The sequence below is a fragment of the Neoarius graeffei genome, chromosome 28 (assembly GCF_027579695.1).
Source record: "Neoarius graeffei isolate fNeoGra1 chromosome 28, fNeoGra1.pri, whole genome shotgun sequence".
In the NCBI taxonomy this organism is placed as follows: Eukaryota; Metazoa; Chordata; class Actinopteri; order Siluriformes; family Ariidae; genus Neoarius; species Neoarius graeffei.
Window position 1 is genome coordinate 52,594,565 of NC_083596.1, and position 12,650 is coordinate 52,607,214.

The 12,650-nt window shown below is 43.3% G+C and overlaps 1 protein-coding gene across 5 annotated transcripts in view; it reads right to left on the reverse strand.

The window, feature by feature from the left end:
• stag2a (STAG2 cohesin complex component a) overlaps positions 1-12,650 on the reverse strand; it is a 78,759-nt gene that overhangs the window by 3,261 nt on the left and 62,848 nt on the right. For all 5 annotated transcript variants that reach the window (XM_060912585.1, XM_060912586.1, XM_060912587.1 and 2 more), the window contains exons 24-28: positions 7,910-8,081; positions 7,546-7,685; positions 7,359-7,460; positions 7,091-7,239; positions 6,720-6,848 (exon numbers count right to left, since the gene is read on the reverse strand). In XM_060912585.1, coding sequence (XP_060768568.1) covers positions 6,720-6,848; positions 7,091-7,239; positions 7,359-7,460; positions 7,546-7,685; positions 7,910-8,081 — 692 coding nt within the window. The remainder of the gene's footprint in view (positions 1-6,719; positions 6,849-7,090; positions 7,240-7,358; positions 7,461-7,545; positions 7,686-7,909; positions 8,082-12,650) is intronic.

The window sequence follows — 12,650 nt, forward strand, 5'->3', positions numbered from 1 at the left end:
GTAACAGGCTGCATCCAAAACTGTTAATTAGTGCACTAAATAGTGTATGAAAATAACAGCACCACAGCACAACTGAGATACACTTCCCTTTTTACACATTCGCTCTGTGGAAGAAATGTCCAGACAGACAACTTGTGTGTGAGAACTAACAATGAGAGATAACCACATCTCACTCACTCTCTCTCTCACACACACACACACACACACGTCCTCAAAAAAATAAATCTCCCAGCCTTACTTTCCCAGTGGGCGAGCAGCACCCAAAACATACTTGCCCGAAAAACAATTCCACTCGCCCAGAGCTTTATTTTATTTCGGAGAGGACAGAATGCAGTTGAATTTTTTTATATAGGTGAAGCAGCATAATTATAAAAAAATCCACAAAACCATAACACCAATATATGCAGGCACATTCAGAAAGAAAAAAAGTTTGAGCAGTAGAGGAATGAATAATTTAGGGTGTATTAAGCTGTAGAGTTTTGAATGAGTATAATAATAATAATAATAATAATAATACTGGAGCTTTGTTTCTGTTATCAAAGGAGCCCAGTCCTGTGCAAAATGTCACCGTGGAACCAGAGTGTAGAAATGAACCTACAGTTCGAGAGTGTCTCACAAACACACACACACACTGAACTTTACAACAGCTGCACACACGTGAAATGGAAATAAATCAACTCAGGCAGGAACTAGATAAACTCGACGCCAACGGTGTCGATGGGGACGCCTCCGCCTGGTAGACTACACGCCTTATTAAGTTGTGATTTGGGGATGGACATTTGACCTCACAGTAATCTTGACCTGTGACCTTTTAACCTCAAAATCTAATCAGTTCATGTTTGTCCCCAAATGCACAAATGGTGAAAGTTTGATGAAATTCCTTTCATTTGTCTTTGAGATATCGCGTTCACAAGGTTTCGCGACGGACGCACGCACAACCCAAAAACATAATGCCTCCTGCACCTTAAGGAGGCGGAGGCATAAAAACTATTTTGGATAACATTGTTATTGTCCGCTACACACTGATCAACCTGTGTGACTCAGCTGTGCCTTTGAATCGAGAATAAATGAAGCGGGAACTGAACATTAACCGTTTACTGAAATTATTCTTACAAGGGTGATTATACCGTAGTTACTGTCTGAGACTACAGCTGGAATGTGCTGAATCTGTTAGTGTTTGTAATTACTGTACCATGCACTATTAGATAAAATTAAAATAAAACCTTACAATATTGTTTGAAAGTCTGGAGCAAGATATTTTGTTATTTTACAAATAATAACACTTCAGATATTGTTTTAATAATAATAAGCATCACTGTATAAATGACGGCGTGCAGATAGCGGTGTGTACACATGTCCTTGGGGTTGATGAGACATGGACGAGTGGGAATAAGATCTAGCCCACAGTTTAGGTCGGAGCCCTTTGAGAGTAAATGCTTTCTGTTCCCAAAAGCTGATGTCGGGGGAAAAAAGTCTTTACACAAAGAAGGTTTTCTTACTTCTCTAGTTTTTTTTTTAAACTGTTCTTCCGTGTTGGGACTCTTCGGGGAAAAGAACGTATATTCCAACATGTAGCTAATGCTAACGCTAGGCCACAAATCTCTACAGATCACTCCAATCTCCGCTTGGCTTCAGTATGTGAACAGCCAATCAGCGGGTCCTGTATGTGTTTATGATTTTTATGTCACGATTTACAACCAATGAGAGACTCCCTTTGTCGGCTGTCCACCAATCACAGGCTCCTGTGCCACAATGGTGGTATGTTGATAAATATTTAGAAAATAAAAATCATTACGAAATATTTGAAACCATCAAAAAGAATTAAAAAATGGTTTCTCTCACACACACACACACACACACACACACACAGGTTAGAGGTAAGGAACATTATTCAGTGATATTGTTTATTATGAGCCACACAGAGGCCACATGTCCTGATCCTTCCTGGTTTTGGATTCCTTCCTGGTTTACGCACTTCCTGGTTCCTGAGTTGTTTGCGACGAGTCCTTTTTTCCCGCGAGTGCCGGCGTTAATTACTAATCCTTTTTTTTTTTTTTTTACTTTTTTCTACAAATAAATGTCCAGTATCCTCTTCATTTTTATTGTACTGTCGCTTTCCTTTTTGTACTTTTCACTTTCGCTTTCCTTTTTCCGTTTTTTTTCCCCGTTTTTTCTCTTTCTTTTTTCCGAAGAACGCCGAGACCGGAAGCTTTCTTTTTCTCTCCTCCTGTGTAAAGACCACAAGTGGAGGCCATCCACATCGGATCTGCTTTAATATCAACAGATCTTCGTTTAAGGTACGTGAATCTTTTCATCATGGCACACCTTCAGCCTGTTCAGTGTGCTGAGTGCAGGATGTTTAGTCATTCTTCCTCCATCGCTAGCGATAGCTTTATTAGCTTTATTTGTGATAAGTGCAGATTAGTTAGCTCTCTGACGGAGAAGACTGCAGTGCTAGAAGCGCGTGTCCAGGCTTTAGAGCAGGTTAGTGAGCGTCAGAACAGTGTAGTTTCTGTTAGGGAAAGTCTGGACGCCCTAGGTGGAGTTAGCAATCCCCCAACTCCGGCATTAGAGCCCTTACAGCGGGGCGAATGGGTGACGGCTCGGCGGCATAAGCGTAGAGCCAAAGCTACCGCTGAGGCTCGCCCACGGGAGCACCACTCCTCTCCACGTCACGTGCCGAACAGGTTTGCTCTCCTTAGTGATGCACCCACTGAGAAACCTGAAAGAGCTCTGGTTATAGGGGACTCTATCATACGGCACGTGAAATTAGCTCAGCCTTTAGGGGCACCAGCAGCTTTAGTCAGGTGTATACCGGGAGCCAGGGCGCCGGACATAGCAGGTAATCTTAGGGTCCTAGGCAAGCACAGGTTCTCAAAGATAGTTATCCATGCAGGAGCTAATGATATACGCCTTCGTCAGTCTGAGGTTACTAAGAGTAACTTTGTAGAGGTGTTTAAATTAGCGAAGGCGATGTCCGATGCTGTAGTATGCTCTGGCCCCATCCCAATGCGGCGTGGCGATGTAGCTTACAGCAGGTTATGGTCGCTGAACTGCTGGCTGTCCAGGTGGTGCTCTGAAAACAGTGTGGGCTTTATAGATAATTGGGCTAATTTTGAGGGCACTGCTGGCCTGTTAGGGCAGGACGGTATCCATCCCACTCGGGAAGGTACTGCTCTCATTTCCTGCAGCATAGGTCATAGTCTCAGAACAGGCCTAGTTAATTTCTGACAATCCAGAGCCAAGGCCAGGGAGCAGACGAACAGGCTAAACCGACTGTCTGCTAGCTGCACAGAGTCGTCACTCAGGGCCCACTACATCGAGACTGTGTCTGTTCCCCGAGCTCAACAAAAAGGTAGAAATATTCAGAGAGTTTGTTCCAGTAACCTAATCAATATAAAATTAGATCATGCTGACTGTACAGCTGCTGCCAGCACCTTTGATCTAAAGGTGGGGCTATTAAATATTAGATATCTTACATCTAAAGCGCTAATGGTTAATGAACTCATTACTGATCAGGAGTTTAATGTACTGTGTTTAACAGAAACATGGATTAAGCCAAATGAATATATAGCATTAAATGAAGCGAGTCCTCCTGGATACAGTTATATACACCAGCCTCGTCTAACTGGCAGAGGAGGAGGCGTCGCGGTTATTTATAACGATTATCTAGGTGCAACACAAAAACCTGGTTATAAATTTAATACATTTGAAGTTCTTCATACTCATATAATATATGTAGCTTCAAAAAATAAGTCTACCCAGTTAATTCCATTACTTATTATTTACAGGCCCCCGGGGCCATATTCTGAGTTTCTTTCTGAATTTGCAGATTTTATCTCAGATCTGGTTATTTCCTTAGACAAAGCGTTAGTTGTCGGAGATTTTAATATTCACTTCGATAACCCAGAAGACCCTTTAAAAACAGCGTTTGTGTCCATTTTAGATTCAGTCGGGATTAATCAGAATGTCATAGGACCGACCCATAATGGTGGTCACACCCTCGATCTAATACTAACATTCAGGTTAAACGTAGACAATATAGTCACACTTCCACAGTCTGAAGTTCTCAGATCATTATCTCATCTCATTCAAACTATGTCTGAGTAATAATATATGCACCTCACCACGCTACTGTATTAAACGTACTTTCACGTCAACTACTGCACAGAGCTTTATAAATGATCTTCCAGAGTTATCAACTTTGATTGGGTCACTGTCAGCCCCTGCAGAACTCGATCAGGCAACTGAATGCTTAGAGTCAACATTCCGCCGTACTTTAGATAATGTAGCTCCTCTAAAAAGGAAAATGGTCAGAGACAAAAAATTAGCACCCTGGTATAATGATGACACTCGCACATTAAAACAGACCACTCGAAAATTGGAACGTAAATGGCGTCAAACAAAATTGGTAGTGTTCAAATTGGCGTGGAAGGAGAGCTTCCTGAAGTATAGAAAAGCTCTTAGTGCTGCGAGATCAACATATCTCTCCTCCCTAATAGAAGATAACAAAAATAATCCTAGATTCCTATTTAATACTGTAGCAAAATTAACCAGGAATAAGTCCACTATAGACAGATGCACACCTGCAGTATGTAGTAGCAATGACTTCATGAATTTTTTTAATGACAAAATTGAGAATATCCGACAAAAAAATTCAAACTACTAATTTAAGGTCAGACAATGTAAGTGACCCTGTAGTTAACAATATAACTGTATCAGATCATCAGTTAGAATGTTTTACTCCCCTAAAAGAAACTGAATTACTTTCATTAATCTCTACATCAAAAGCCTCAACTTGCGTACTAGATCCCTTACCTACACGTCTATTCAAACAGATAATGCCTGGAGTAATTGAACCGCTTCAAAAATAATAAATTCTTCTCTTACGATTGGCTATGTACCCAAATCCTTTAAACTAGCAGTTATCAAACCCCTGATTAAAAAACCTGACCTTGATCCCTGTCAGCTGTCCAATTATCGGCCGATATCAAACCTCCCCTTTATCTCCAAGATCCTTGAAAAAGCTGTGGCACAGCAGTTATGCTCATATTTACATAGGAATAACATCCATGAAATGTATCAGTCAGGATTTAGACCTCATCATAGCACAGAGACAGCTCTGGTTAAAGTAGTAAACGACCTACTGTTGGCGTCTGATCAGGGCTGTGTCTCGCTACTTGTGTTGCTTGATCTTAGTGCAGCATTTGATACCATTGATCATTCCATTCTTCTGGATAGACTAGAAAATGTTGTGGGAGTTAAGGGAACGGCCCTCTCCTGGCTCAGCTCTTATTTAACTGATCGCTATCAGTATGCTGATGTAAATGGTGATATTTCTAGACGTACCGAGGTAAAGTTTGGTGTTCCACAAGGTTCTGTCTTGGGTCCACTGCTTTTTTCTCTATATATGTTCCCTCTGGGTGATATTATTCATAAACATTGTATTAGTTTCCACTGTTATGCTGATGACACACAGTTGTATGTTTCTGCAAAACCTGATGAGAGACACCAGCTTAATAGAATTGAGGAATGTGTGAAGGACATTAGATTAGATGCTGGCCTCTTCTGCCCCTCGGACCTGCTTGATCCATCCTGGTGCCCTGTGTCTGGTCGGAGTTTTATCGCCCCACTCCTGTGAAGGACGGCTCCATGAGGACAGTTGAGGGTTATACCTGTTAAAACTGTTAATGTTATTGTCAGGCTGTCTGTTGTTGCCCAAATGAGGATGGGTTCCCTTTTGAGTCTGGTTCCTCTCGAGGTTTCTTCCTCATGTCGTCTGAGGGAGTTTTTCCTTGCCACCGTCGCCACAGGCTTCATCATTGGGGATAGATTAGGGATAAATTAGCTCATGTTTTAAGTCGTTCAAATTCTGCAAAGCTGCTTTGTGACAATGTTTACTGTTAAAAGCGCTGTACAAATAAACTTGACTTGACTTATTATTAACTCCAATCGTGATATAAAAGTTCCAAGTTTGGCACCTGCCCACTTCAACCGCGCTGCTGGCACACAATGTCCTTGACCTTCATCGGCCTGAGCCAGTTGGTATAATTACATCATTACGTGGACCCCTCTGAGCCGAGCTTTTCCAGCACACTCGAACACACGCATACTTCGATGAATTATAACCAAAAACAAGGAAATTTGAATGATTTCCTCAAAATATTTTTGGTACATTTATAATATTGTGTTGACGAATAAAACTTTTTCATGCATTTCCCGCGACACGAGACGAGCTACTTTAGACTGCTTCCCTGCTCTCTTAGCGCCTGTGTTGTTTAGGTTGCCAGCACTAACTTTTGTCGTCTGATCAGACAATCATTATTAAAGTTTTACTCATCTTTGCACAGACTTTAGTCGTGTGGGACGATCGGACATGAGGTTTTTCGAGCAATGCGCGTGCGTGCGCACACACACACACACACAGCTACTTCACTAAATCATCATAACACACTACTCTGTGACTGAATGAGCTGTAGTGATGTCATGGTTTAACGTGCTATAGGAGTGTGTGAGAGGCTGATGGAAGAACGTTAAAATTCAAATTTGAAATCAGAGCTTGACATTCCCCGTTTCCACTGGCAACCAGGTTTACGCCAACTCCCTCAACATGGCAACCACACCTTTGTGGTTAATGGAGTACCTGTTAAAACGTCTCATGATGGCATGTGTGTGATGGTGTGTGTGATGGGGTGTGTGTGTGTGTGTGTGTGTCTTACACAGTCCTGCGGTCCTGGCGCAGCAGCTTGGAGGAGAATTCACTGAGGATGTCGAGGAAGGCGAGGTTGAGAGGGGGTGTGCCCTCACCCTGAGGGCTTGGCTCTTTAAATGCAAACTCTATACCATCCCTGTAACACATACACACACACACACACACACACACGAGTAAACACACTTGTGTTTCGGCAGATGGTTAGCAAATACTACATAGCCAAAAAAAGTTGGAATACATAAAGTAATAAATATCTGGAAATCATGTCACAGTTGGTGACTGGTGAATCATATTCAACATAAGCTCAGTTCTCGCTGACCTAAAGACACCAAGCTGCAACATTAGGACATGCGTATGCATGTGTGTGCGCGCATATACTTGTGTAGCATAGCGATGGCCTCACGGGTCTTCAGCTGGTCCAAGCCAAATGTGAGGGAGAACCGGCGGGCAAGTTCTTTAATCCCACAGAATACGGCAGAAGAACGATCAAAGTTACAGCCAAGCTCACTGAGCATCTCGTTAAACAGCTGAAACACACACACACACACACTTGACATTTCATATGTGTTGTTCAAATGGACCTTCAAAAACATCTCTGAGCTGTTCAAGTGGGAAAGTTGTAAACAGTGTGCGTGTGCGTGTATACCTGCTGCAGACTGAGGATGAGCGTTTTAGCACACTGAATCTTATCAATCTGTCTCGTCTTACTCATCGTCTCCTTTATGATGTCACCGTAATCGTTATAGTACTGAAGGGAGAGAGAGAGCGCGAGAGACAATGAGGTGTGTGTATGTGTATACACACTGTGTGTGTGTGTGTGTTGCAGCGCTCACTCTCATGTACTGTTTGAAGATATCTGCTCCGGTGCTCATCTCCACTACATTATAGATGATCAGTTTACAGTACGCTGCTAACAGGTTCCTGCGCTTATGAAGAGCCTCAATCTTCCCCGCTTCATCATCCTGCTGTCCATCTGCACACACACACACACACACACACGGTTAACCCGAGTTTAATAAAATGCATTGTGATCTACAGTAAATTTATGCTAACGCATTTCCCCATGAGGATCACTTCAAGTGCTCTCTCTCTCTCACACACACACACGATAGAAACCTTTGGCCTTGCTGTCATTAATAAATCAGAGCATGACTGGGGTGTGTCTCTACACACACACACACACATATATATATATACCAGTGCTGCCATCATCATCCTGCTCGATGAAGACATGATCGAGGACGAAGTTGAGCAGGTCGCTCTGCAGGGACGAGTCTGGACTGAACACCAGTGGCTCCAGAGCATCCCGACCTGACGCCATGATCTGATGACTGAAGATCATTAACGCATCACACAGGATAGTGAAGGCCTGCAGAGTACGTATGTACACACACACACACACACACACACACACACACACACACACACACACACACACACACACATTTAGGTCAGTCCTGGGGTTTTACACAGAGGATTCTAGAACCACAACAAGGAATATAAAGCCTACCCAAGCTCAGAACGAGACTGAGTATTCAAGAACTACAAACAGAATTCTAGAGCAGCACTGCAAACTCTACAGCCTCTGTGGAAGTTTTACAGCCACAGTAAGGATTCGAGAACCACAATAATGAATTGCACCCTCAAATCAGAAAGAGTTGGGACGGTATGTTGAGTTGAAACTGAAAACAGTGATTTGTAAATAATCTCTGACCTGTATTACACTCAAAACAACACAACCGCGCATTAGCTGATGTTTGGCCTCATGACTTATATTGTTTTTCTAAATAAACATATCAATTTTGATTCTTACACCATTGTGGCAGCGGGGGCGTGGTCAAGCGCCGGTCTGTGACAGGAGGGCGGAGTCAGGGAAGGTGAGTGGCAGAATCACTACACCTGAGGGCAATTAACCTGTTTGTGTGTCTTCCCAGTGACCGCGCCCTATATAAGGAGGGAGAGCAGAGAGCAGAGGAGCTCTTCCCGGAACCGACACCCGTTGTGTGTGTGTGTCCGTCTGAGTAAAGGTTATACTGAAAAGTGTGACAATAAATACTAAATTGGAACCTGATCTCTGTCCCGCCGTCCTCTGTGCTCCACCCACCTGCTCCGAATTGCCACAACCATGTTTAAGGAAAAGTTGTTACAGTAAAGCATTTCCAACTTCATAATGATCCCGTTCCTTCTCCCAACACTTAAAATATGTTAATGGACTGAAGACTCCATCAATGAAGTGTTTCAGGTGTTATTTTTGTCCCGTTCTTCCTCTAAACAGGTCTTAAAGCATATACGCAGAGCCATGGCCTCACTTTCGTTTATAAATGCCTTGAGACCTCAAGAACGGCGCAGGAATAGTTTTAAGCGTTAGCAATAAATCTAATGTAGTGATTTTTACGATTAAAGTGATTTATATAGGTAGCGGTCTGAGTGAATGACCTTGACGTCCGTAACGTCACAGCAGGAAGTCTATCAGTCTCATCGCCATTTCCGCTATACTAAAACAGAGAGCTGACTGCAACTCCGATCCTCCATTTTGAGCTAATTTATCACCATGCCACGTAGATGTGTTGCTGGCCGGTGCAGCAACACGACAGAAGGTGGATTTACGTTGCATTCACGGCCCAAGAATGTTCAAACTGCAAAGATTTGGACGCATTTTGCGAGAAGTTCACGGGCACGGTTACATGCTCTAGGGAGGCATGAACAATCAAAAAAAAAAAAAGGGGTGGTAACATAAACCCAAAACACAAGACAACGTAAAAAAGGGTGAAATTTATTTACAAAAGTGCTTAACAAAAGGTGATAGAAAAAACGGAATGCAAAGTCCAACAAGGAGGGTGGCAGTCCCAGGAGCCAACCCTCAACCGAGCAGACAGACGCGAAATGGCAAGACGAGCGTGCAAAAACCCCAAAACCCTCTAACAGGTGGAAGCACAGGTTTATATAGGCCTTCCTCAAGTGAAAACAGGTGAAAGGAGGAGGAGCCAACACAAGCTGCTACACCTGAGGAGAGAGAGAGACACACACAAAGAAGGAGAAACATGCACACATACAGACACAGGAGGCGTAACACGTAACACCCCCACCACCAAAAGTTCAACCTACTATAGGTTGAACAAAAGACTGCCATATAGTTCACACAACACTACCATTATATGGTACTAGAATAAACACTGACACTACAAATCCACACTAAATGCGGGACAAAGCATCTGCCAAGACATTATCCTTGCCCTTCTTATACTGGATATCCAGGTTGAAACCTTGTAAATACAGAGACCAACGCATCAGTCTCTGGTTTGTGTTCCGCATCCTGGATAGAAAAACAAGAGGATTATGGTCACTAAAAACAATCAAAGGAACTGTGGTTGACCCAACATACACCTCAAAATGTTGTAAAGCAAGCAACAGAGCTAGAGCTTCTTTTTCGACTGTGCTATAATGAAGTTGGTGTTTAGAAAACTTCTTTGAAAAATACGAAATGGGGTGATCAATTCCATTCGAATCTTCCTGTAGAAGAACAGCTCCAGCACCTGTGGCACTGGCGTCAACCTCCAGTTTGAAAGGCAGCTGGAAATTGGGAGCAGCCAATACTGGCGCACTACACAACAAAGCCTTTGCATTTTTAAATGCCAACTCACAATCCTGAGACCACTCAAAGTCACAACCATGTTTTAACAAATTTGTCAGAGGAAGAACGACATCAGAAAAATTTCGGCAGAAACCACGGTAGTAGCCTGCCATGCCCAAAAACCTGCGCAGCTCCCTTCTCGTGGTTGGTATGGGAAACTGTACAATAGCCAACACCTTGGCCTCTAGAGGGCGAACTTGACCCTGGCCAACTTGTTTCCCCAAATAGGTGACGGTAGCCTTCCCGAACTCGCACTTGGCAAGATTCAAGGTTAGAGACGCATCCCTAAACCGCGCAAAGACGATACGAACATCTTCCAAATGTTCAGCCCATGACGATGAATGAATGATCACATCATCCAAATATGCTTCACAATTAGAAACTCCAGCAAGCACTTTATTCATCAAACGCTGGAAGGTAGAGGGTGCATTCTTTAAACCAAACGCCATTACAGAATACTGCAGGAAACTGTCTGATGTAACAAAAGCAGAAATTTCAGCAGCTCTGGGTGTCAGCGGTACTTGCCAGTACCCCTTCAAAAGGTCTAATTTGGTAACAAACGAAGCCGAACCCACCCTATCAACACAGTCTTCCATGCGTGGTAATGGAAATGAATCGGACTTGGTGACGGCATTGACCTTCCTATAGTCCGTGCAAAAACGATATGTACCGTCCGGCTTTGGGACTAAAAGACAGGGCGAACTCCACGCACTAAAACTTGGCTGAGCTAAACCATGTTCAACTAAATAGGCCACTTCAGACTTCATGATTGCATGTTTAGATGGATTTACCCGATACGGATGTTGCTTAATCGGCGCATGGCCTTGCGTGTCGATGTCATGGCTCAGCACATTTGTTAAAGACGGCACATCGGAGAACAACTCAGGAAACTGTAAAATAAGATGTTGCATGTCAGTTGCATAAGACACGGGCAAATAAGACAAAAATGAAGGCAAGTCTTTCAAAATCTCAGAATTTTTAAAACGAGCACAAAACACCGGCACATCGCCGAAATTAAGGCCATCCTCTTCAAGCAGAGGAAGAGGCACTACTGCTGACACTGTTGCGACAGTTACCGGAGAATCACTGCTCTCACCTTCTCGTGTCACATAAGGTTTCAACATATTGATGTGACACACACGCGTTTTCCGCCCTCTGTCAGGCGTTTTTACCGCATAATCAGTTTCACTGAGTTTTCTGTCAATCTCATTAGGACCAAAGAATTTGGCGGACAGTGACGAACCAAGCACGGACAGTAAAACCAACACTTTATCCCCTTTAACAAAAGAGCGCTGCACAGCCTTGCGATCAAAGCGTTTTTTCATTTTACTCTGCGCAGAGGACAAAGCCTCCCGAGCGCACTCGCAAGCTCTGTGCAGTCGTTCTTGAAATGAACTCACGTAGTCAAGAATGTTACACTTCTTGTTAGACTCTTCCGATTCCCAATTTTCTTTGAGCAGTTTCAGAGGACCGCGAACTGTATGACCAAACACAAGGTCTGCTGGACTGAAACCAAGAGATTCTTGTGTCGTTTCACGAGCAGCGAACAAAAGCAAAGGAACTCCCTCATCCCATTCTTTCTCAGACTCGAAGCAATAAGTGCGCAGCATTGACTTTAAAGTTTGATGGAATCTTTCTAGCGTGCCCTGGGACTCTGGGTGATACGCACTAGATACTGCGTGCTTGATAGACAGCTCATGCAGCACCTGTTTGAATAAACGAGAGAGAAAATTAGAACCTTGGTCAGTCTGAATTACTTTTGGGAGACCAAACGTAGAGAAAAATCGCAGAAGGGCCTTTACAATGGGCTTGGCCTTCAACGAACGCAAGGGGAAAGCCTCGGGATACCGAGTAGCAGCACACATTATGGTTAACAAAAACCGGTTCCCAGACTTGGTCTTGGGCAAAGGCCCAACACAATCTAAAATTACCCGTTCAAAAGGTTCGCCGATAACTGGAATTGGGCAAAGTGGCGCTGGGGAAATGCACTGATTAGGCTTTCCAACAACCTGACACTTATAACATGAGCGACAATGTTTAACAACATCAGCCTTCATACCAGGCTGAAAGAAGTAACGCAAAACACGATTATACGTCTTTGTTACACCTAAATGGCCTACAAAGTCGTGATCATGTCCGAGTGTCAACACATGTAACCGATATTTTGCAGGAACAACTAACTGGTGGACAGAATCAAAATCTCCGTCTGCAAGATGTGATGGACTCCACTTTCGTTTTAGCAGACCATCTTCCCAATAAAAACCAACAGACCTGCTATCCAAATCATTCTTACTAACAGCAGCATCC